Here is a 25,167-nt window from a genome sequence, read left to right on the forward strand (position 1 = left end):
GACCTGGATTTTTTTCCAATTCTTTTTATAAATAAAATGTTATATTTGATTTATTCTGCATTATTCTGAAATCATTTTTTTAGTATGGATTAATGTGGAGTCTAGTGTTTCCACAAATCTCTTCCAGGATAGATCAAACCGAAGGCGCTAATGAATGGAGCATGGTGCACAACACAAAATAGGTCGCACTGCATTCTCTGACTATTTCAGAACTGGTTAGTTTGTGATCGTGAGCGCACATTCATGACGTGACGTCTTAAAGCGACACCGGGTCCCTTATGAATGAATAATTGAAAATATGGGATACCTAGAGTAATCAAAAATCTAAATGAATTCATAATCAATATTTATGATTATTTTCTAATAAGAATCACAATCTAAATTTGATTTTCATTTGAAATTGGAGTCAGATTTACCGTAGAGCTAAAGTAATATTGGAACTAAATTCTAATAAATTAGGTGAACTTCACTGAAGCGCTGAAAAGACACGCACACCCAGACCATTGGGTTCCGTCGTTGGGCCGATGGGTGGCCTTACACAATCAAGAATCAATCCATGTGAAAACAGCTATAAGAACAATAGTACTATTAGGTGCCTTAGCAGACCAGAAAATGTGATTACCCTTTTTGAACTTCAAGGGGCTGTTTACACCTGGCCACTTCATGCGTTTTCTGTGATCGGATAGCTATCCGATCGTGAAAAGACCAAATGCTCTCAGAAACACATTTGAGACTGATTTATATCCAGTAGTGGCCAGGTGTAACAGCCCCCAACAGAGGGATCTGTCAGTCTTGTGAAAGGCACAACTTCAAAAAAAAAATTAATAATTTGTGGGTCAGAAGAAGCTGATGCCATTTTTAAAGATTTTAAAGCCGTGAAAATTTTAAAGATTTTCATGGCAGTGCCATTTTTTATTTGATTTATTAGACAAAATAATAGTGAAAAATACACTCATTTGTCAAGGATAACACAATAAAGTTTAAAAAAAACTTATTTCCATTTCTGTCCTTGGTGTAAAGCACAACTTCACTCCTAGAGAGAGGTTACCTTGGCACTGCATACTTTTATACTTACAACACTACATTATACAACATGAATCACTAAAACAACTTATCTAATAGCCAACTTTTAACCTTCATACTAAAACCAACCATATTTGACATACTCTTTACATCTAGAGGCAACTTGTTCCATTCATGTGCCCCTGAAGAATTCAAAAGACCTTCGACCGTACATTGTTTTGAAACGACAATGTAATATCCATTAGACTCTGCCAAGTATTATAACAATGTTTCTCACTTACCCTAGAAAAATACATATTAAAATATGAAGGAGCTCTTTTATTAATTATCTTGTGTACCATCTTTAATTTAAAGTGCACAACTCTGCTTTCTATAGGTAACCACTTACGATGTCTATAATGGGAAGCATCAACATGTGTAACACTATTAAAACCTAAAAACAACCTTATCAATTTATTTTGAGATCTCTGTAACTTAACCAGCCATAAACGAGACAAATCGGACATCCAAGTGTAACCCTGTTGAAATCATTATCATTAGTAAAAGTTAGATAAGTTGGAATAAATAATTTCATATTTCAATAAATAATTTAATAAATAGAATTTGAGGTTAAAAAAGTTAAGAATCATTGACCAGCAATGAAGTTGTGATTTTGCTCAATAAGAAAAATGCATATTGTGTTATGTTCATGTTTTACATTTAAAAGGTTAAATATTTTGGTTAATAATATTTGTGAAGATGCTTGGGGGGCGGGGGGGGGGGGGGGGGGCAGTGCCTCTGTGACAACAAGCTTGGACCCCCTTGTGGCCCCCCTAAATGTAGAGTGTGAAACAATTTTTACAAAACTTTTTTTTCGCGATCGTTTTTTACATCCGTTATTAGATCTATTAGACCGTGGCAACGCGGAACAGAAATGTCACCCACACATTTTCTAGAGGGGCTAAAGTTAATCCTCTGGGGTCGACAAACGCGCCAGCGCATTTTGTTGGAATTTTTCACATAGCGGCAAAATATGAAAATGCCTACAGAGAGCACACGCTATTGACATCAACTCGATAAAACTCATCAGATGCATGTACTTTACGTCGTCTTGCGACCCTGTGAGTCACTCTCCATTTTAGAGAGTCTGACAGCAGGTCTCAGGTGCACGCCCTCCCACTCACGGTTCGTCCCCTCTATCTCCGCTGGGCACTGCCCACTTTTCTAGCATTTTTCAAATATTGCCAGTGGGTGGAGTCAGGCTCTAACCAGGGGTTTAGTTACCCTTTAAAGCGTAACACAACAGTGCATAGAACCAGAGCCCGTTAGACATTCTCTGGTAGAACATGCATCTGCAGGTTTTTTTCTACTCAGAAGTTGGTGAAAGTTTTGCGCGAATATTATAATTAAAGACTTCAAGCAAAGAAGGAAATATAGAGGTAAGTAAAGTTGTTAATATGTTGTATTATGTATATAGGGGTGTGACGGTTAGTATATAACCGTGAGCCCGACGGTTATAGTTGAACAACGTCATTAAAACTCTATAACCGCCAAAACTGTGTTATTAAAATATTTTTTACAAAAAAAAAATTTTATCATAGAGAATGTTAGTATTTAAAAACAATTGTTAACAGTCTGTGTTATTAATGGTCTACGTCGTTTCCAACTGTATTTGATTCTTTGTGATGAGGTTGCGGATGAACTAATACCCCATCCGCGTATCTCTATTGATGATAACATTGAACACTACACAAATATAAATTTTATTCAAACTAAGTTGTCCTATAACAGACGAACGTCGGAACATCCACCCCCCCCACCCCCCCGGACGACGGTTATGTTACGAACCGTCACATTTGACTCACGTCATAACCGTCATCACCAATTCTGAAACCGGCACACCCCTAAATGCATAACGTTATATCAGCTCATTTTAACCTCCATTTGTTATTTTGTGGCAGTTTGAAAAGGGATCAAATATATGATCAACAAACTCATGGTTCTGAGTGTTTTTAAACAAACGAGTTGTAACATCAAACGTTTAGACATAGTTAGTTTTCCTAGCAAGTCAGTTATTTTCAGTAAATTAATTCATAAACTTCTTGGTCCCCATTGCTTTTGCTCTATAGTTCTCAGCTTCTCACCAAAATGAAGAGAAAGAAGGACATCATGTTGTTCTTCCAAAGAAAAGATAAGGTAGACAGTGAGACAGAGCCAAATGGTTCAGGTGTGTAGAGAGCAAGAAAGAGCAGAGAGCCTGCAGAGAGAGAGCAGGAAGAGCAGGAAGAGTTGTCCATTGGAGAGACAGAGAGTGAAGGAATATTAGAGGAGGAAAGTGAGACAGATGGAGAGACTGAGGCTAAGAGTGATGCACCTACAGAGGAGCCACGTGCGTCCACTAGCAGTGGACCATCAGGTTTGTGCTGTTGAATACATATGTAAAGCAGTGCAATAAGTCAGGTTATATGGTGTATAGAAATTAATCAATTTGTGATTGAAATTAATTCTTATTTAACATGCTATGAGCTTGTGATATCAGGTGGATTTCAGAAGTTGTCTGATACCAATTGTATATCTAAAATTAGCCAAATATTTTTTATGATTTTTTTTTTACATTATACATTCAGGTTAAGAAGAAAAAAAAAACAGTAAACAAATAAATAAACAGGCATAAGTAATCATAACAGTAGTAAAAACAACAAAAAGACATGACAGAGTAAAAATGAAGGTGGTAAAATAAATATATAAATACATTCTCATCAGCAAATAATGAAAAGCTGAAAAATACTAAGTTAGACAAACGAAGTAATAAGTGCACTTAATTCTCAATATTTATGTAAATGAAAACTATTTGCTGAAAAGGGTATACATACTTTTAATAAAAAAAAAATTTTCTTTGGCAGATATCAGCAAATCCCGGGAAGAACCACCGGTGCAGCCAATGATGAATATATACACAAGAACTCTGATGGGAGACCGGAGGAGGAGCTTCAAGGCAGCCTGGTACCATATCCACCCCTGGCTTGAATATTCCAAACAATCAGACTCTGGGCCCTATTTTAACGACCTGAAACGCAAGTGTCAAAGCGCAAAGCACGAGTAACTTTGTGGGCGGGTCTTGGCGCTGTTGCTATTTTCCCGGCGGGATAAATGACTCTTGCGCCAGGCGCAAATCTAAAATGGGTTGGTCTGAAGCAGCTTCATTATTCATAGGTGTGGTTTGGGCGTAACGTGAAATAAACCAATCAGAGCATCATCTCACATTTCCTTTAAGAGCAGGCGCGTTTGTTCTATAGCGGATTCCTATTATAACGGCGGATTCGCCAGACGCGCACCAGGAGCGGTTCACAGCCGAGGAGAGCAACGCTCTCGTCAGGGAGGTTGGGGATGGAGAAACCCACCCAAATTAACTTTGGTTAAAAAGGCGTATGATAATTTGGGTAAATGTGTAAGCTAGATGTATGCTTTTATAATAAATTGTCTATCTATCTATCTATCTATCTATCTATCTATCTATCGTAATAATGTATGATTTGCAAAAAGGAAAACTGCTGCTTCTGTGTAGATGAGAGAATCAAAGTGTATGCGCGTTGTGCACACGCTTCATTGATTATGGCCAAGCATGCGCCCTTAAAATAGCATATGAATAACCTGCGCAACGCGCCACTGACTTTAAACAATTTTTTCCTGGTTAGTGGCGCAATTGTTTTCTAAACCTGCAAAATAGCATGAAGGAACGTTTGCGCCGGAACACACCTCCTTTTTTGCGCTGAACCGCCCAATGAGCGCAAGTTCATTCCCTAGTTTAGCGACGTGCTTCTGTGGAGGGAAAAACGCGCTTTGCGCGGGTGCAAAATAGGAATGATACATGCGTCGGTGTACAAAGTCAATTGCGCTGGGTGCAAGATAGGGCCCTCTGTGTTTTGTTATGCCTGCAGGCATTTTAGCCCTCCTAAAGTCTCAGAGACGGTATTTGATTCAAAATTGGGGTTTAACAATTGGAAGAAGGCAACTTACAAACAGGGGGGATTTGCAATTCATGCAAGGTCTGAGCGGCACAAACAAGCAATGATTACATGGAGAGACTATCAGAAAGCTGTAAAAAGTAATGCAACACTGGCAAATGCTCTAAACAGGGAACACAACAAACAGGTTCAAAAAAATCGGGACTATATTAAAACAATAGGAGAAATACTACTACTTACAGCCACACAAAACATTGCACAAAGAGGACACGATGAGTCTGCAGAGTCAAATAATAAAGGGAACTTCATGGCAATCTTAGAAACAATAGCTAAGCATGATAAAACTGTGCAAAAAAGGTTGACTTCCATTCATAATGCAAAATATACCAGCAAAGGGATTCAGAATGAGGTTCTGAGTTGTTTGGCAGACATGGTTTGAACTAAAATTATAGAAGAAGTGAAAGACAGTGAGGTCTATAGCATAATGGCAGATGAAACAAAAGATGTAAAAAAAAAAGGAGCAGATATCGCTAGTACTCAGGTACTATTTCAGTGGAGCTGTCCATGAGAGCTTTCTCCACTTTGAATCGGCTGATCGACTAGATGCAGCAGGGCTTACTGACAAAATCATACACATATTAGAAAGTCATGGTCTTGAATACAAAAACAACCTAGAAGGCCAAGCATATGATGGTGCTTCAGTTATGAGTGGGAAGCATTAAGGTGTCCAGGCACGCATTAAAGAACAAGCAAAGCATGCCTTTTACATCCACTGCAATGCACACTGTCTAAATTTAGTTTTAGTGGATACAGTCAAAGCTATCCCTGAGGTAGGAGAGTTCTTCTCCTTACTAGAAAGACTGTATGTCTTCACATCTGGGTCATACAGTATGTGCATCAAAAATGGCTTGGCATACAGAAAGAAATGTACCCAGGTGCACCGGCTAGAGAGCTTCAGAGGCTAAGTGACACTCGCTGGGCATGTCGATATATGGCTCTACATACTATTATGGATAGATTGCCTGCCATTAAGCGAGTCTTGCAAGACATAGTCCAAGAACACAGTGGTGACAGATCTGTTGAGGCTAGAGGTCTGCTTGCACAGATATATTTACAGCTCATTGTGTGCCTTGTTACCCTCCATAAAGTGTTTGGAGAAGCAAAATTAGATATGCTACAGTCTTCATCACTTGACCTATCAAAGGCTGTTGATTTAGTTGAAGCCTTAGTTCAGACTTTGAATGACTACAGGGATGAGTCATTTTTTGATGACCTATGGAATGAAGTGTTGAACACAGCTGAGCAATGTGATATTGCAATACAGCCCCCTGCAAAACGACCAAAAAAGCTGAGCTCTCAATTTAATGCAGACTGTGTACTCAGTACAGTGGGTCAGAGGTCAGATTCAGAACGAGAAATTCTACCCTGTTTTAGATCAGATGCTCAATGAGCTTAACAGAAGGTTTTCTAGAAAAAAACTGTGAAATAATGACTGGCATCCAAACTCTAAACCCTACAAGTGATTCAAACCCTTCAAAGAAACCCTTCATAGAAAAGTCCCTGTTTCCATTTGCTAGAATGTATGAATCAAATATTGAGGACTTGGGGTATGAACTACATCAGTTCAGAAGAATTTTAGAAAGGAAAATACACAGTGGCATGCATAAGCCCTCCAGTGTAGTAGAGCTGGCATTATTCATTGAACCTTATAAAGAAGTTTTCTTTGAGCTCTTTAAACTATGCAAGATAGCTGTTACTACTGCATCTTGTGAACGGAGTTTTTCTGCACTAAAGCTGGTGAAAACCTATCTCAGGTCCACAATGTCAGATGACAGATTAAGCTATTTAGGTGTTCTAAATATTAAGTCAAGGAGGGCAAAGGCCTTAAATCTAGATGAATTTGCTGATCTTTTTGCAAAAAAACACAAAAATCGTAGAATACAGTTAATGTGACTGATATGGAATATGTAATGCAAATGTAAAAATAATTAAAATGCAAGTTACTGTGACCGATATTGAATATTTAATGCAAATGTAAAAATATAATGGAAATGCAATTACAGTTACTGTGACTAATACTGAATATGTAATGGAAAATGTAAAAAATAATTAAAATGCAAATAGTTACTGTGACTAATACTGAATATGTAATGCAAATGTAAAAAATAAAATGGAAATGCAAATTCATTGTTGAATGATTATATCCATGGTATTTTGCCTGTTAATGCCTGCAGTGCAGAAAATGATATGACAACAATAAGGTCTAAATGTAACTGTCCCCTCTAACAGTACACCTGGCCCCAGCCTGGCCCCCCCAGTTGAAATGGTCTAGAACCGCCACTGGATGATCAAAGACCCTGACGGAGCCGGATAGCGTTACCGAGTGGTGGACTTTGCCCGTATCATCGGTGACTTTCCTCGTCAACCATCTTCTCTTCTCTTCAACTCTCTTCGTCCTGTTTCATGTTACTGACGCCTTTGATCCTGTCCGTGTGAGCTTACATCTACATTGAGTATATAAGGTACCATTTTTTTTTTTGCCCTGTGTGGTGAAGCAGCCATTTCGTTTAAGGCTACAACGTACCCGAGCTACATTCAGGCCTGCATCATTTGAACATTTGAAGGGTATTTCAAATTTAAACTAGAGTTTTGACGGCTATTTTATTTTCTTGGGCCCTATTGTTTGAATGTGAATTTAAATGCCTTTGTGATCTGAAAAGTGAGTTTATCAATACCTTTTTACTTTCTGACACACTTTTTCTAACTAAATCTGTCATATTCTTTTTCTAAAACAGTTTATTTTAAGTTGATTAAGGAAAAAGAGTCATTTTTGAGTTAAATGTGAAAGTATAAGATAAAAGTACTTGAAAGACATTTAATTTCTGTTTAAAGTGTAAATAGTACTGCTGAAATAGTGATTTAGAGGGAAAGAGTATTTCATACAATGAGTTAATTATTACACACACACACACAAGTTGAATACTGATACATTTATTAGTGAAACTCACATATTTGACTGAAAAGAAATTTAAAGAACTCAGGATAGCCACCTCTCATTATAGTGAAACAAGCTAGATTGGCGCTACACAAGAAATGCATGCGTACTCCAGTGACATAGCACTAAACATGATGCAAGTATTTTTACATTTTTCTTATCCAAAAAACTAACACATCTGGCAAGAAATGTTGTCCTAGCATGAACCTTCCCTAAAATGTTCATAGTCATACTTGTACCACTTAAATCATTGTCCAAAACACATCCAAGATAATTAACAGTGGTTCTATTTGATATTACACAATACCCTACCTTGATAGATAAGTTAGGAGCTTTGTTCAGTTTAGTTTTCATCCCAAATAATATGGATTCAGTTTTTCGTAAATGCAATAAAAGTTTATTATCAGAGAGCCAGTCTCTTACCCTACAAAGCTGCTCACCTAATATCACTTGTATTTTGAGAACATCCTTGTCCAAAACCAGTAGAGCAGCAGAGTCATCAGCAAATAAAAATAAATTGCAGTCACAAACAGCTTGCATGTCATTTATGTATAAGAGAAATAAAAGGGGGCCTAGGACACTTCCCTGAGGAACTCCATTATTAATTGTCTCTTCAGAGAGTATCCCATCAATTTCTACCCTTTGAATTCTCCCTGTTAAATAAGAGTTCAACCAGGCTATGACCACACTTGAAAAACCCATGACACTCTAGCAATATCGAATGATTCACTGTGTCGAAAGCTTTATGAAGATCCAAGAGTACCATTCCACACATTTTACCTCGATCAATCTGATTGAAAATCATAAATTAAACCATTCTTGCATACATATTGATACATCTGTTCTAAAAATTGTGAAGCCACACTAAGAATGGAGACCGGACGGTAATTTCCAGTATCATATCTATTACCTTTCTTGTATAATGGAATGATCTTGGCTATTTTCATGTAAGATGGAACTATACCCTTTTCAAAAGAAAGATTCACAATAAATGTAATTGGAGCTATAATATCTGCAGCATCTCTTAAAAGTCTCGCTGGAATACCATCTAACCCAGTGGACTTGGACACCAAGTTCTTCTAACATCAGTCATTTAATTTATTGTAATTTTTGTAAAAACAAAAGAGTTAGGTAATATCCCCTTTTTTAAATAAAAACTCTTAACAAAATCTATTCCATAAAATCCCTTAGACAAAGGGTGCTTATCCACTAAGCTCTTTGCAATTGATGAAAAGAAAAGATTAAATTTATTAGCAACTTTACTCAAATTATCAAATTATAATTTTGATTCTATAACCTTCGATTTACCAACTGACTGGAACCTATTCAGCACTTTCCACAAAGATTTAGGATCTTCTTTATTAATCTGAATTTGTTCTTTTATCAAATTACTTTTTGCTGCCTTTATAGTCTTCTGACCAAAGTTTCTAAGTGCTTTAAATTATTCATAGTCCTCTTGTTTCTTTGTTCTTCTAAAAATCGAAAGAGCGTTATTCCTACTTCTTAATAATTCCATTATTTCTTGATTCATCCTTGGACTGGATCTTTGCTTAACTCTCACCTGTCTAAGTTGTTCTTCAAATAATCCAATGCTATAATTTTTTAATGATCTAATCCGTATTATTTTATGATTACTAAATTTGAATCTACTACGTTTCCTTGAACAGAAGATAATATAGTGATCACTGATGCCATATTCTATTACTCCTTTTTGAGAAATATGCTTCTCATCAGACACCAGAATAAGATCTATAGTACTTTCTCCACCATCCCATACTCTCGTAGAATTGATTACCATTTGTGTAAAATAATTTACATAATGACTGCAGAGAATTATAATTATCCCCTATTCTTTTGTGTATATCAGTATTAAAGTCCCCCATAATAATACTTTCTTTTGTCAAAGAATTAGATGATTTAAAACAAACTCAAGTCCTTCATAAAATCTTTTTGAGTTGGAGGACGATAACAAACGGCAAACAATATTGGCTTAGTCACAGGCATTAACAATCGCAGGCAGTCCAAAAACAATAACTCATATTCAACATTATTAGCTAATACATTAAAATATCTGATCTAATAAAAATACAAACTCCCCCTACATTTCTATTGCGATCTTTCCTAATTATATTATAATTTCCTACACTAATTTCATTATCACTTACTGACAAATCTAACCATGTTTCTGTAACACAAAATGTGGTGAATAGGTGAATAAGCCCTATTTCAAAAAACGGTGGAGAGTTCCTTTAAGAAGAGTTGTTTTCTTCTTCCCCCATCCCTGTCAGATACAGCCATCGTTTTACACTTTACATTTACCATTTCTCCATCCAGAGCACTGGCAGGATTTACATTTAGTCGGACAGATTCTTTAAATAAAAAAGGAACTATTATAATTCATCAGTCGGGTTTATGTGTGTTGATATGTGGCATAGGTTTGCCTGTTTAAACATGAAGCTGGTGATCCTAACTTATCATTAACACCAGATGGGAAGAAGATGAATGTTATACAGTCATTTCAGAAGGTATTCAGAACCCTTCACTTTATGTGGACTATATTATGTTGTAGACTTCATTTTAAACAAATATAATTTTATTTTATTTTTTAAAATTGTGAAAGAAAAAGGCCTATAAAAGTTTGGTCACGGTCCGTGTACTTTTTGATCATTTCATTTCCTGTTTGGAATGGAATAACGAGAAATGAAAACAAGCTCGTTTATTAGTTTTTTAATTTAGTTTAAAAAACGAAAAATTCGTTTTTGACTCGATTTTTCATTTTTCGTTTGTGGTTTACAAATCGGTTTATGGGTTCGATATTAGATGTAGGAGGAGAGCGCTGCCAGGGAAGTCTCAAACACACACACACACACACACACACACACACACACACACACACACATCCAAGGCGATTCACACACGTGAATGATGATTTGCACATTCACATTCAAGGATAAACTCGTACATTTTAAACATTCAAAGGTTTTTGTGCACAGTTGTACATCTATGAATTGTGTGTTGCATTTGTGAAATGTATTTTATAAATATCTAATTTTATTTTGCACATGTAAATTGCTTTTTGTGAATTTTTTTTTTCACGCACGTGAATTTTTTTTTTTGTGTACAGGAATTGGGTTTAGTGCATGTGAAATTGTCTACGCATGTGTGAATCATGTTTTTTACATTCTGCCTCCATAACAAGAAGAAGAAGAATCGCATGTCCGGATCGCATTCATACTTAACAAGATCTGGCTATATAGTACCTACTCTTTTAGCGCTCGTTCAGTAAGTACTTGTTGAAATGAAGTCCCTCCTCATTGAGTATGCGGTTTGGGACAAGAGTCCCTGTGGTGTGTGTGTGACAGTGTGAAACTGTGTGAAAGAAGTAACAGATTTATAAGATAAAACTCCTTCAATTCAATTCACATTTATTTGTACAGCGTTTTTCACAATACACATCATTTCAAAGCAGCTTTACAGAAAATGCATGAGTCCACATTACAGTTTACAGTGATCTGATATCAGAGGAAACTGTCTAAGTTATGCATTTCAGAAATGTACAAATTCAAAATCACAGTTTGCTAAAAATGTATGTAGATGCAATGATATCATTGAAGTAATGAATACTTGTTTATTAACAAATGATTATGAGATTTAGAAAATTGTAGCATTGGTGCGTGTTGATTCACTTTTACAGTGTTTTGACCAACATTAATGAAGGAAAACAACACATTGTCAGATGTTAAACTTCACAATAAGAGACAGTCCTGATTCTCTCTCTCTCTCTCTCTCTCTCTCTCTCTCTCTCTCTCTCTCTCTGTGTGTGTGTGTGTGTGTGTGTGTGTGTGTGTGTGTGTGTGTGTGTGTGTGTGTGTGTGTGTGTGTGTGTGTGTGATGAACTGAGAACAGAACTGAACAGAAGGAGGAGTGTAAATAAATACACAGAACAATAATCAGAAACAGGAATAAAGATGAAGAGGAAACTCAAATATGAACAAAAACAGCAAAACTAAACCCTGACAACAACTATAATAATAACATGATAAATGCTGTAAATCACATGACAACTACATACATGACTGAAATAAACACACACACACACACACACACACACACACACACACACACACACACACACACACACACACACACACAAACGTGTATGAATATGTCTTAATTCCCTCGACTTTAACTTTCTGTTTCTGTATTTCTTTCATTGTTGCTTCTAACTTTAACATCTTTGTCTTCTGACATCATCTTTAAATGTTTCTGTTTAATGATTTATTTATTGCATTTTCACAGCAACAGAGACAAGCAATCAGAAAAGTAAAAATAAAAATAAAACAAAGATAATAATAAAAAGATAAAGATCAATCCAGAACCCCCCACTAACAGGTTTAGTACAGTACACAATATATTACAGCAGAAGCGTCTTTAATAACACACACATAACCCAAAGCAGAGGAATCATGTTTAATAATACACACATAACCCAAAGCAGAGGAATCATGTTTTGAACAGATCGAGAAGTTGAGATAAAACATCTCTGAATGTCTTAAACTGAGTTTAGAGTTGAAAGTCTAGTTTTGCTCGTATCATCCAGACATGTTTCAGTGAGTCTCATTGTGTCTCATATTTCCTTTCTCTTCTCTGTGTATAATTGTCTGTTTCTCTTTATTTCACTGACAGAAGTTCAGCTGTGTTATTAATGTAATGAAGAGACAATAAGAGACTCTAGAACATCTCACTGTCACTGATTTATCATGCAGCTCAAAGCATTATCATCTCTCATCAGGCTATTCTCATTCATCAACACAGTTTCACTGATCCAGGACCAACCCTAAACCCAGGATAGAGTGTGTGTGTGAATGTGGTCTGAACTGTGTGTATGAGGCTCAGTGTGTCAGAGACTTCGTAGAAGGACAGAGTTCCTGCACTGTGATCCACATACACTCCTATTCTCCTGCTGATGGACTCTACAGGGAGTTCAGTCTCTATGTTATTGTGTGTGAATGAGTAACTGGAGGAAGTGCAGATCAAACTCCAGGACTGATTATTACATCCAAACCGACACTCTTCACCGTTTCCCTTCCTGCTGATGCTCTTATATGACACTGATATACACACACTCCCACTCCACTCAATCTCCCAGTAACAGCGTCCACACACACTCTCTCTACACAACACCTGATACACATCATCAAATCTGTCTGGATGAGATACAGGATACAGGTGAAGCTGTGTGTCAGTGAATGTAATCACTCTGTTCTCCTCAGACAGACGGAGGTCTTTATTCACTGTGTTCGGATCCAGAGTGAACTGATGAGAATCTGATGGAGAGAAAACACATCAGTGAATTACAGAAACTTTCTATCTTGAGTCTTCATTTCAGATCTGACTAGTTCATTTAGGATTGTAAGCAACCAATTATAATAAAGCACTAAAGAAATATTATTCTGTAACAGCTTTTGTCCTGAATGAGGTTCTGACTGAAATCGCCATGGTTACCAAAACAGAAAAGATAGGATTCTTATGTTCGAATATTTCTGTAATCATGAATAGGCTCTATGCACGCGTACTTCCGCGTTTGACGCAAGGCTGCTCTACGGTTGGAGAGGTTTGAAGCGGAGGAAAACGCGATTATGGCAGAGTCGTCGAATTTTACTCGGAGTTTGCTGGAGTTTTTACAATCAATTTACAAGAAAATTTACAATCAATGATGTGCAAAGAATTGTAAGGATGTGCAGTATAACGCCACAGAGGAAACTTGAGAAAAGTTTCAAGTTTTATGTGTCTTCTTATCTCTGCAATTATGAATGTAAATTCTGCTAGCCTGAACTGCCTGAACTGAACTGCTATTATTTTTTACGATCTGTCCAGCAGCAGGCTAATCACGTTAGTATAAATGTTTGACATTTAATGTGTTTGTAATTTTGTCTGAAAGTGTCAGGTAAAATCAGGGCCACAAATGAGATCTCAGTGAACGCTCACTGCTACCACTCTATGAGGAAAGCAGAGACTCCACAACAACTGAAAGTAGGAGTAGTAGCTTAAAAGTGACGTTCAAAGTTCTACAAAAAAAAAATGCATTTTTTAAAATAAAACAACTACAAGAGAAAACAAGAGTTGGAGCTGATAGTCATACTTGTTTATAATAATAATTTACTCATATGAATCATTTTGAATACACCATGAGAAAGTTATTGAGGGCAAAAATCTGAATATATGAATATGAAACTAACTTTACCGCAGTTGCAGATACAGGGTAGCAGAGTGTGCAGGCTTTCTAGTTAGTCTATAACACACAGGGAGTTTATTTTAAAATCTGAAGAATAATGAATAATGAGAAATGTAGTTTTATCTGATGTGATTGATGGCTGCAGATGCAGAATTCTTTTTCGTGTGTTTTTGAAGCTTTGATTGTGTTTACAGTGTGCAAAATAACATGTGTTCATGTTTCGCGTGTAAAAAAACAGTATTTTTCACACAATTTACTTATCTGTATACCGCTGTTTTCACTGTCCTAAGAACGGGCTGATGACTTCCTTGTTCTATGAAGTCCCTCCTTCAGAAATACGTAACGAGTTCTGATTGTGCCAGCGGTTCCTGTGTTGTGATTCGACAGCAGCTTAGTGCACGTTGCCAGGAAAGGTCACGCCTCTTACCATAACGTGGAGATGCATGCGCTCAGTGTTATTGTAAACATGTCTTTAATATTACCCTATCAATTTGAGCCGGAATCAGACCCGGAGAACATTGATGAAGAGGATCGAGTAGACTTGGACTCCGGGATGAAAATAACAGCGTCTCGACGACATGGCGACAAACACACTCTACAAACGCAACTCTTCCTCTTCTCAGTGGGAGTGCAACAAGACCACGCCCCCTTTTTTGTGTATTCCTGTGGGCGGAGGTTAGTCAAAAAAACTGTTCTAGTGACATCATAAAGGAATGAAGTAGAGGGATGTAGTCCAAACCGGCCGTTCGATGTTCGATCTCGCTTGCCATTGAACTTTGAGCTTTATAATTTTACAGATATTATTTATACTCTAACAACAACATTACACACTAACTAAAAAGTTTGAAACATGGGATCACAAAGAACGGGACCTTTAAATATCTGACATAATGTTTGTTTTGATATAGTCTTTTGCTATAGTTTTGATGGCATCTAATAAATAGGGAGTGAAGCCGGGACCGGTGGATGCCATGGTGGTAGTGAAACCCAAACCAGGTGCTACTTCAGCAAGTGGAATCAGGTATGCAGTCAGTGTAAACATGCATGCTATACTCTGTAGCAAAATGGCAAGGCAAGGCAAGGCAAGTTTATTAATATAGCACATTTCATACACAATGGCAATTCAAAGTGCTTTACATAGAATAAATTAAAATAATAAAAGAAATAAGAATAATTAAATCAGTTTAGAAAAATAAAATAAAATACAGTACAAACAGTCGGACAAACAGTGGCACAGTGCTCATTCAGTAAATGCATAGATAAACAGAAGTGTTTTGAGTCTGGATTTGAATGTGATACAGTAGGAGCACATCTGATCTCTTCTGGAAGCTGGTTCCAGCTGCGGCTGGCATAATAGCTAAAAGCGGACTCGCCATGCTTAGAGTGAACCCTTGGTATTTCTAGCTGATATGATCCTAGTGATCTGAGTGATCTGTTGGGTTTATATTCAGTGAGCATATCTGCAATGTATTGAGGTCCTAGGCCATTGAATGATTTATATACCAGTAATAATACTTTAAAATCAATCCTAAATTTAACTGGGAGCCAGTGTAAAGATCTGAGGACTGGTGTAATGTGTTCATATTTTCTGGTTCTGCTCAGAATCCTGGCGGCAGCGTTCTGTATGGGCTGCAACTGTCTTATGGTCTTTTTGGGAAGGCCAGTAAGGAGTCCATTACAATAATCCACCCTGCTGGTGATGAAAGCATGCACAAGTTTCTCTAAGTCTTGTCTGGAAACAAAGAATCTAATTCTTGCAATATTTTTCAGATGATAGTATGCTGATTTAGTTATTGCTTTGACATGACTACTGAAACTAAGGTCTGACTCTAGGGACACACCGAGATTCCTGACTTGATTTTTAGTTGTTTGACCCCTAGAGTGAAGGTATGCGTTCACCTTGAGAACTTCATCTTTGTTTCCAAACGCAATGACTTCAGTTTTGTCTTTGTTTAACTGAAGAAAGTTTTGACACATCCAACTGTTGACTTCGTCAATGCATTGGCACAGGGAGTCAATTGGGCTGTAGTCGTTAGGCGATAGGGCTAAGTAAATCTGTATGTCGTCTGCATAGCTGTGGTAAGCAATTTGGTTCTTTCTCATTATTTGGCTAATTGGGAGCATATACAGGTTGAACAGGAGTGGCGCAAGAATTGAGCCATGAGGGACTCCACATGTCATGGATGTCTACTCAGACTTATGGTCTCCTATACTCACATAATAACCTCTCCCATCTAAGTATGACCTGAACCATTTTAGGACTATCCCAGAAAACCCCACCCAGTTTTCCAGCCTGTCCAGAAGTATGTTATGATCGACAGTGTCAAATGCAGCACTGAGGTCAAGTAGTACCAGCACTGATAATTTGCCTGAATCAGTATTTAAGCGAATATCGTTTATTATCTTTATGAGCGCTGTCTCTGTGCTGTGGTGCGGTCGGAAACCAGACTGAAAATTGTCAAAGGATCCATTCAAGCTCAAGAATTTGTTCAGCTGATTGAAGACAACTTTTTCAATGATCTTGCCTATGAAAGGAAGATTTGAGATCGGTCTATAGTTGCTTAATATGGTCTTATCCAGATTGCTCTTTTTCAGGAGGGGCTTGACAACTGCAGTTTTCAGGGAGTATGGAAAACTCCCAGAGCGAAGTGAGACATTTACCACTTCTAGGAGATCTGGTTCTAAACTGTTTAACACACTTTTGAAAAAAGATGTGGGAAGTGTGTCAGGAGCGCAGGTTGATGTTTTAAGGTGCTGTACAGTTTCTTCCAAAATTTTGCCATCAATTTCTTTGAAATCAGACATAGTAACTACATTCTCAGGTGGTTTGATCTGTCTGACCTCAGTGCAACTCAAGGATGTGCTGATCACCTTTCTGATATTACTGATTTTCTCAGAGAAGAAAGAAGCAAACTCACTGCACTTGTTGTCTGAGAGCATTTCACTAGGAATCTGGCTTGGGTGGTTTGTCAGTCTCTCTACAGTAGCAAAAAGAGTGCGTGTGTTGTTTAAATTGCTGTTTATAATATTTGAGAAGAAAGTCTGTCTAGCTTTGCCTAGTTCCATATTGAAAGCATGAAGGCTGTCTTTGTAGATGTTATAATGGACTACAAGTTTTGTCTTCCGCCACATGCGCTCTGCTTTTCTGCATTGTCTTTTCATATTTTGCACTGCTGTTGAGTTTCTCCAAGGTGCTTTTTGTCTGCCACTCTTCTTCCTGACTTTAACAGGAGCAATATCATCAATTACACCTTTAACTTTGGAGTTAAAAGAATCAAGGAGAAAATCAACAGAGTCTGCAGATATGCTTGGTGTTAAGGATATAGCCTTCATAAATAGTACACTAGTGTTCTCATTTAAGCATCTCTTCTTGACAGACACAGATCTAGCTTCAGTGGCAGGAGAGATCAATATATCATAGAAAATACAGAAATGATCAGACAGTGCTACATCCTTAATAACAATAAATGAAATGTTTAGACCCTTACTGATAAGTAAATCTAGAGTGTGTCCACGATTGTGTGTGGGTCCATGTACATGCTGAGTCAGATCAAAAGTTTTTAAAACAGTTTTGATTTCTTTTGCCATATTGTTTTCTGCATTATCTATGTGGATGTTAAAATCTCCTGCAATGGCAAAACTCTGAGGTAATTGTTGATAACAGTTCTGTAAAGTCCTCAGCGAAGGCTGGAGAGTATTTTGGAGGCCTGTAAATAATGATAAGTAAAATGCGTGGAGCACCTTTCAACACAATACCCAGATATTCGAAAGAAGGGTAATTCCCAAATGATATTTGCTTACATTGATAGATATCTTTAAAAAGAGCAGCTAGACCCCCACCTCTCTTAACCCCCTGAGGTCGGCTATCGCGCCGGCGCGATAGGCTCGTTTTTTTCCTTATCAGTGAAAACAAATAAATAAAATAAAATATTACTTTTTATCTTATATGCTTGTGCCATACATCAATCGATTCTGTTAAATGTGTATTATTTTTGTGTATACTCACAATAAAAACAAAGTGTTGTGCTTTTTGCCAAATAAAGAAAAATAAACGTGATGCGAGTTCTGCCTTCTATCTGTCAGTGTAGTCCATTCTGAAACGCGTCCGAAAATGAACAATAACTCAGCGAATACTCAGTCAAACAGGCAAACAGACATACAGGCATGAAGCTTGAATTCTCCTCTCTTAAATTAAGTAATTTATATAAAAAACAAATATTCTCATCTTGTGAAATCTGTATTAAAAGAGAGCGATTCCAGTCGACCTCATTACAACTAATTCAAATGTAATGTGACTCCGCCTACGGAGAGCGCGCGCTATTCAAACGCAAATGAATGAGGCAATCCGCACAATCCTGTGAACGCCCCCATATCAGCTCGAGAAACACAAGTTTATTCAGATCATTACTTGTTTACACCGTCTCGTAGCGCTGTGAGGAATAACAATAATGAAAAAAGTACCTCAGAAGTGCGGGTATATCGAGGAGCGAGCTGAGGAATACTGTACGTTTTTTTTCTTCTCACGTGAATCGGGTTTCTGTTTTTGATGAATGAACGGCAGAGATGCGCGCTGTTTACCACAGCTCGCAAAAAGACAGTTTAAATTTAAATTGCGTCTCTGTGTGAATGAATGATGATGTTTTAGCAAACTGTATTGCCGTACTGAGTTGAGTAAAAATCGACAGAAATATGTTGAAATAAAATGTAGGCTATTTGTATAAGCAACGTTTTAAACTGAAAATTAACATTTATATGCCCTAATATTTCATAAAAACAACGTTACAGTCAGGCGTTTCTGTTTGTGTATGAATGTTTCGTTTTAGCAAACTGTATTGCTACACTCAGTAAATATCGACTAAAATATGTTGAAATAAAATGTATTTGTATAAGCAACGTATTAAACTGCAAATTAACATTTATATTTCTTATAATAAAAATGAAAGACCTATGTTACAGACATATGAAAGACAACATTTCGTTGATTAGTTTTGGATAGATTATACATTTTTAATGTAAAATATCTGCCACCTCAAATAAGCTTTCAAATAAGTTTGCCAATATTTGCTTATGTTAAATATAATATGTTTTGTCAAAAATAAAGTTATCAAATAATCAATCAAATCCTTAACTTTGAAATATGTATGATAAAATGTATACTTTAGTTTTTACAAAGAAAGATTACACTTGAATTGTTGTAATTGTAGGCTAACCTTTTTAATAAAAAAATATATTTACAAGGTAGATGTAAACAAACTATTAAAAGGTAAATATAAGCCTTTTCTTTAAATAACTTTTATTGTGTTTTATTATTGACAAATTTGGGGAGAGGATAAATATTTCAAAACTGAAAATACAGTATGAGAATTAACTGCACAATTACTAGACATGTTTTCCTTGGATATTATAGGCCAAATTGCAAGCACAATATGTGGAAAAATAAAAAAGAATTGAGATGCTTCCAACTGTTGCTCTTGCATTCTTGTGGCTCAGTGACTCACCTGAATGAATGGCTAATTAAGTATGCAGGCCCCATTGTCTCCTCAGGTGTGAACCACTATATATGCATGACCGTTGACGCCCACTCCGCATATGGCCTTTCCAAACAGAAAGTGCTTTGCAAAATTCAAATCAATGTATTATGTTATGTGAATCATAAGGCAGGGTGATTTTCACTTCATTTTGAAGAAAAAACACTAGGCAATGACATCTTTTAGACAAAAGTCTTATTGGCACATATTTAGAATGTGTTTTATGGCCTTATTTCAGAAACTTTAGTTTTTAGTTTTTTCAATAACCATGCATAAACATTATTCTCTCAAAAATGCAGACATGTACATTCTTGTTGCTCACATTTCATGGTAGCCCTGTTTGTGCTAAATAGTGTGTAATTTTTTTTTGCCATTAATATGTTTATAAGCAACTGAAAAAAGCAAAAATGTCAGGGCATGTCAGAACATCTCAAGGACCCCAAAAACACCTTAGACCCCAGAGGGTTAACAGCTCTGCAGACACTCATAAAAGTAAAGTTCGGGGGGGCTGCTTCATTGAGGATTGTTGCACTGCAGCTGTCTTCTAGCCAGGTTTCATTTAGAAGCATAAAATCCAGGTTGTTTGTGGTTATTAAATGGTTGACTAGAAGTGATTTATTTTTAAGTGAACGAATGTTTAAAAGTGCTAACTTAACAGTCTTACTTTTTGTCCCCACATCAATCTTACTTTGACGTGTAATAGGCACCAGATTAGTTAGGTTTGCTGCACGGCTATTGAAGGCCTTAGATTTTCTATCTTGTAATAGAACAGCAATAGAGAAAGATACCGGCACACTGGGTTCCCGCTTGTTCTGTAAACATTTGAGAAAGTTACTGTTATCAGAGCGGGGACCCAAAACACATCACTGAGAGCTGGTATCAGTTGTTTTTGGTTCACCTCGAGCAGATGGAGGAGGGTGTGGGCCCTGGTGTGTGGCAGAGCCCGAAGAGCTCTCACAGGAGGGGGAGGGCGAGCTGGGCTTTGGTGCGGGTGGTAATGGTGCCTGTCGTTTTTTGGTTGGTATCTGGGGGCTTGCAGCAAAAGAGTGGGATAGTCTGGTTCCAGCATACACCAGTTCTTCCATTTTCTGTGAGAAACACAGTAGTGGTGATTCTGGAGAGAGGGATAGCGTGTCTGGTGAAAGGGGCTGTTGCTCTGGTGTTATAGGAGGTTGTGATATGCTGTCCTGGCTTCCCTGGCTGTTTTCCAGGAAGTCGTCCTTGGGTGCTGAATCTTCAAGCAGTTCTGATATGTCTCTCTGTGGGCAGCGCTCAGCTGAGATTGTGTCCGTGAGCAGAGGTTGTTGTGGCGGAGTGGTGTTATCATTGTCCTTGTGTGATATGTCAACCGCATGTCCATTTTGCTGCTGAAGTGAAGTCCTGTGGTCATTCATACTGTGTCCATGTGTGTGTGTGCCGTTCAGATTGAGTGGATTGGCACAAACTGCAGAAGGATGATTGAGGGAGAAGTAGAAATTGTCCTTTAACCTGTTAAGCTGCAACCCCACTTTTGAAAAATCCCCAGAAATGACATACCCAAACTGAAACAGATACAGTTCATGAACCCTTGGTACTAAAAGCACAAGTATGATCTCGTTTGAAAGCTGACACCTGGCAGTTTATTGTAAATGTAGAATTAATTATTGTCGTAATGACAAAAATTGTTATAAATAGCTTCATTTTTTTTTTAAAGTTATTAGAAATTATTTTTTATGAAACATCCTCATGAAAATAAAATTGAAGTTGGCACTGGAGCAATCTAGAAATGCACTACAGCTAAAGCCACATGTCTAAACATTTTATGTTTAAAATCTGAAGATAATGTCCAAAACTCTGTATTTAGGTAAATGTTTTTCAAGACCATGTCATGTGACTTTATTTTGATTTGACGCTAAAATGCTACTGATGTTTATTGTCATCTTCTAACCATCTATCCAGTATATTGTCTCTATTGTTTTGTGGTGCAAACGATCCCCATTCAGTCTCAGTCTCCCCCTGCACACATTCACACCTCTCCAGCCTGGTTATGGCTCTAAATATGCATTTCTTTTGTCTGCATTATAGCTACTAACGACTGGCTATTCGCAGGCTATTAATAGGGTTTCAGTCCCTAATTTCTTTTCTCAAAGTTCACCTCACATTTTAAACTGTATCAAATGCATTTCTTGAATAAAGAAACAATTCAGTAAGCATTAAAAAAATCATAAAAGTATAACTGCTAGACGTGGCAGGTGCACCTAGGGCTAGCTAGCATGTTAGCCTAGCACACCATCAATACACGACAATTTATGAGATTAAAACCATGTTTGTGCTCCAAACTTACTTTATAACGCAAGACGAGTGTTTTAAATAATCTTCTGTGATCTAATTTGGCTTCAGATAAAAAAATCAGACAGAAAATATACTATTGGATTGTGTTCTGCACAATGCTAGTCTATATAGATTAGCATTACATTATAAATATAATCTATTATGAAAATACCTGGCATGGCTTGAAAAACACAGGTAACTCAAATATCATTGCAAACATGTTTATTGTCTTCAAAACGTCTGTATCTGCATGTTACAGCACGATCTCTTGTTAGCTTTGTGTGTATCAGTGACGTCCTGGAATGTCACATGATCATGGCTCTTCTTCATGTTCCATATATGGACTATTATTGTGCATATAGCGCCCTCAGGCTAGTGGTATGAATTGAAAACACAGTATCAGAGTACCAAACGCTCATAAAGATTACATCGACGCATTTGGGTATAAATTCAATAAATATTATTCCTGTCTATAGAAATATGATGTAAATCTATGAGAATCTATCAATATTTGTCCAAATCTGCACAGTTTTGAGCTAAAGCCCTGAAGGACGTTGTTTTGTGTATCGCTGTCATGACGACAGCACAGAGTTTTTTATGAATGAAAGCGGCTGACGCGCATAATTCACATTAAAGGTATCGACTCATTTTTTCATTTCATAACTCCTGACACAAATTAAGACATAACTGTCACTATGAGTTTCTCAGAATACAATAGTGGTCAAATACTGAAACTTGAGTATTATATCTTTTTAATTATGTATAGTTTGTTGATAGTAACTTTGAATTAAATAAATAAAAAACGCTTCAGTGCGCGGGCGCACTGGCAACGGTTAACAGGTTAACACTCTTGAACCAAGTTTGTTTGGGTGATGGCCATCCCGATGAAAAAGTATGTCTCTGACTCCAGAAAAGATTGAAATTGTCAATGAAGTTTACTCCTTTTATATTGCAGGTTTATTTTGCAGCCATGTAATTAGCCCAAGTAACCGTGAAAACCTGTTTGTTCCTCTTGCTGGGAGAGGTCCACTGATGAATGTTTGAACTTTCAGTCTTTTAAGTGTTTCAAAAAGTTCATTGAAATCCTTCTTAAGGAGTTCTGACAGCTCTTTATGAATATCATTCTTCCCCACATGTATGATGAGTCGATTTGCAGTCTTATGTTTCATCAGAATGTTCTGAAGTTCCCTGTTTACATCAGAAATTGTTGCTTGTGGAAGGCAGAATGTAGTTGTATCCCTGCTGCTAATGTTTCTGATTATGGAGTCCCCCACTATCAGAGTCCTTGGCTCGGCTGCGCTCTGAGCTGAGTGCCGCTGTCTGCTCGACCTTGAGCGCCAGTTAGCATCAGTGTTAGCTACTGGCCCATTCAGTCTGTGTTCGATCACATTCATCACATTTGGGGATTCCTCATTTACATTCATTAGTACTTCAAATCTGTTCTCAAGATGTATAGGCGGTGGTAGAAGACCAATGTTTGCAATCCTTGTCAGAGCTGTATCTGGGGTAGAGGATGCTACTGCGGCAATATGTGATGCTCGTGACAATCTGATGTCTCGAGTGCCTTTGGGTCTAGCTCCCTGTTTGTGCCATCGATTAGTAAGTCGATCGGCTTGTTTCTCTACCTGTCGAGGAGCACTAGTTTCATGGGACTCACCAGTATGCTGAGGGTGTCCATGACGAAGCTCTGTTGTGTGCTCCGTCTGGTTTGGTGGTCCCGTAAGTAACTTTGTTTCGAGAACTGCAATCCTTTGTAAAAGTCTGTGGGATTTGGTGCAGCAAGTAGATTCTTGAACCTGAAGAGGCATTTTCTCTCTTATCCGTATGAATGTAGGCAGTTGTGTTTTCCTTTCCCGGAATGTAAGCTGGTCGGGTAAAAGAATTCTGCGTTTTTGTAGTAATCCAAACTTTGTTGTCTGAGCACTGTGCTGTTTGCTGAAGTTAAAATTAGGTGATAAAAGGAAATAAAATATAAAAATATAGGAGATAAAATCTAAAAGCGATAGAGCAAAGCGCGGAGTAGTAAGCAAGAGCGTTCGAACAGTAGCTGAGCAGGAAGTAGCATAAAAAATGTTTATTGATTCCCTGATAATGTTATTCCAGATCTTCACTATACAAGGCCTACAGTGGTGAGATGCCAGTCCCATCAACACTCAACCCTAAAGCTGTCTATGCTGACTTCAAACCAGGATCTCTTCCCCTGCATCTGCACAATGAATCTCTCACCTGACAAGCTGCTCGTGGACTCAGTAAGGTACAAGCTGGCAGTATCCTATCGTATCAGCATCCACCACCTACACCTGATGGTTTTATCACCCATAAGGATGCACCCCCTTTCCCAAAAGTGCCACCAGAGGGCTACCAGTTAAAGCCAACAGACTGTACATATGTGCAGGGGTGCTAACACATGTATGGTCAAAAAAGAGAGAGGTAATCAAAGCCCTCGTCCCGCGGCAAATATCCAGATACTACATTGCCACCATCCCCAACCCACCCCTATAGGCACATAGAGTCAAATGAAATTTAGAAAAACTATCTTGCACTTCTTCTTCTTGCTTTACTGCTACTTCCTGAAAACAATTTCACCTGATGATTTGAATAGCTCTTTTTGTAAAGAATGAATAATTCTAGGATGATTGGGGTAATTGTGTAGGGTAGGCCTGCCTAGTGCATCTGCATAGAAACTAATAAACAAAATACAAATATAAATACAATAAAACACAAATACACGAGAAATAAAGCAGTGCTTTATGTTTTTCAGGTAAATTAACTGTATTAAGTATTAATACAGTTGATCTTTTGACAAAACGTGATTTTTCTCTTTCTCTTTTTTGTTTGATTTTTTTTATTTTTTGACACAAACAGCTGCAGGTATATTGAGTGCTGTCCCTTTAAGACGAATGCACGTATCTAATACCGGTAATGACACGCATCCGTTTTATTTTGACTGCGTTTACGGGGAAACTCGTTGAGACGGACACTGGCTTATTTTTCCGTGCACATGTCTGTTCAAACAAGAATAGATGAGAAAGAAAAGGGAATTCGGTGTTCACGAACTTCACGTGCTGTCTGCGACTACGTGGCTCTGTGCGCCGACAGACCATCTACATTTGGATGTTAAACATAAAATAT

At 37.5% G+C, this 25,167-nt stretch overlaps 1 protein-coding gene and 1 long non-coding RNA gene across 2 annotated transcripts in view; one reads left to right on the forward strand and one right to left on the reverse strand.

Moving 5' to 3' along the window:
• LOC308689647 overlaps nt 1–25,167 on the forward strand; it is a 1,235,845-nt gene that overhangs the window by 282,571 nt on the left and 928,107 nt on the right. The window lies entirely within an intron of this gene.
• LOC308689646 (NACHT, LRR and PYD domains-containing protein 3-like) overlaps nt 12,769–25,167 on the reverse strand; it is a gene marked incomplete at its 3' end in the record, with an annotated part of 208,992 nt that continues 196,593 nt past the window's right edge. Inside the window, exon 9 of the mRNA XM_081363476.1 lies at nt 12,769–13,289. Coding sequence (XP_081219602.1) covers nt 12,769–13,289 — 521 coding nt within the window. The remainder of the gene's footprint in view (nt 13,290–25,167) is intronic.

Source organism: Scardinius erythrophthalmus (genome assembly GCF_964197995.2).
Source record: "Scardinius erythrophthalmus genome assembly, chromosome: 4".
Lineage (NCBI taxonomy): Eukaryota > Metazoa > Chordata > Actinopteri > Cypriniformes > Leuciscidae > Scardinius > Scardinius erythrophthalmus.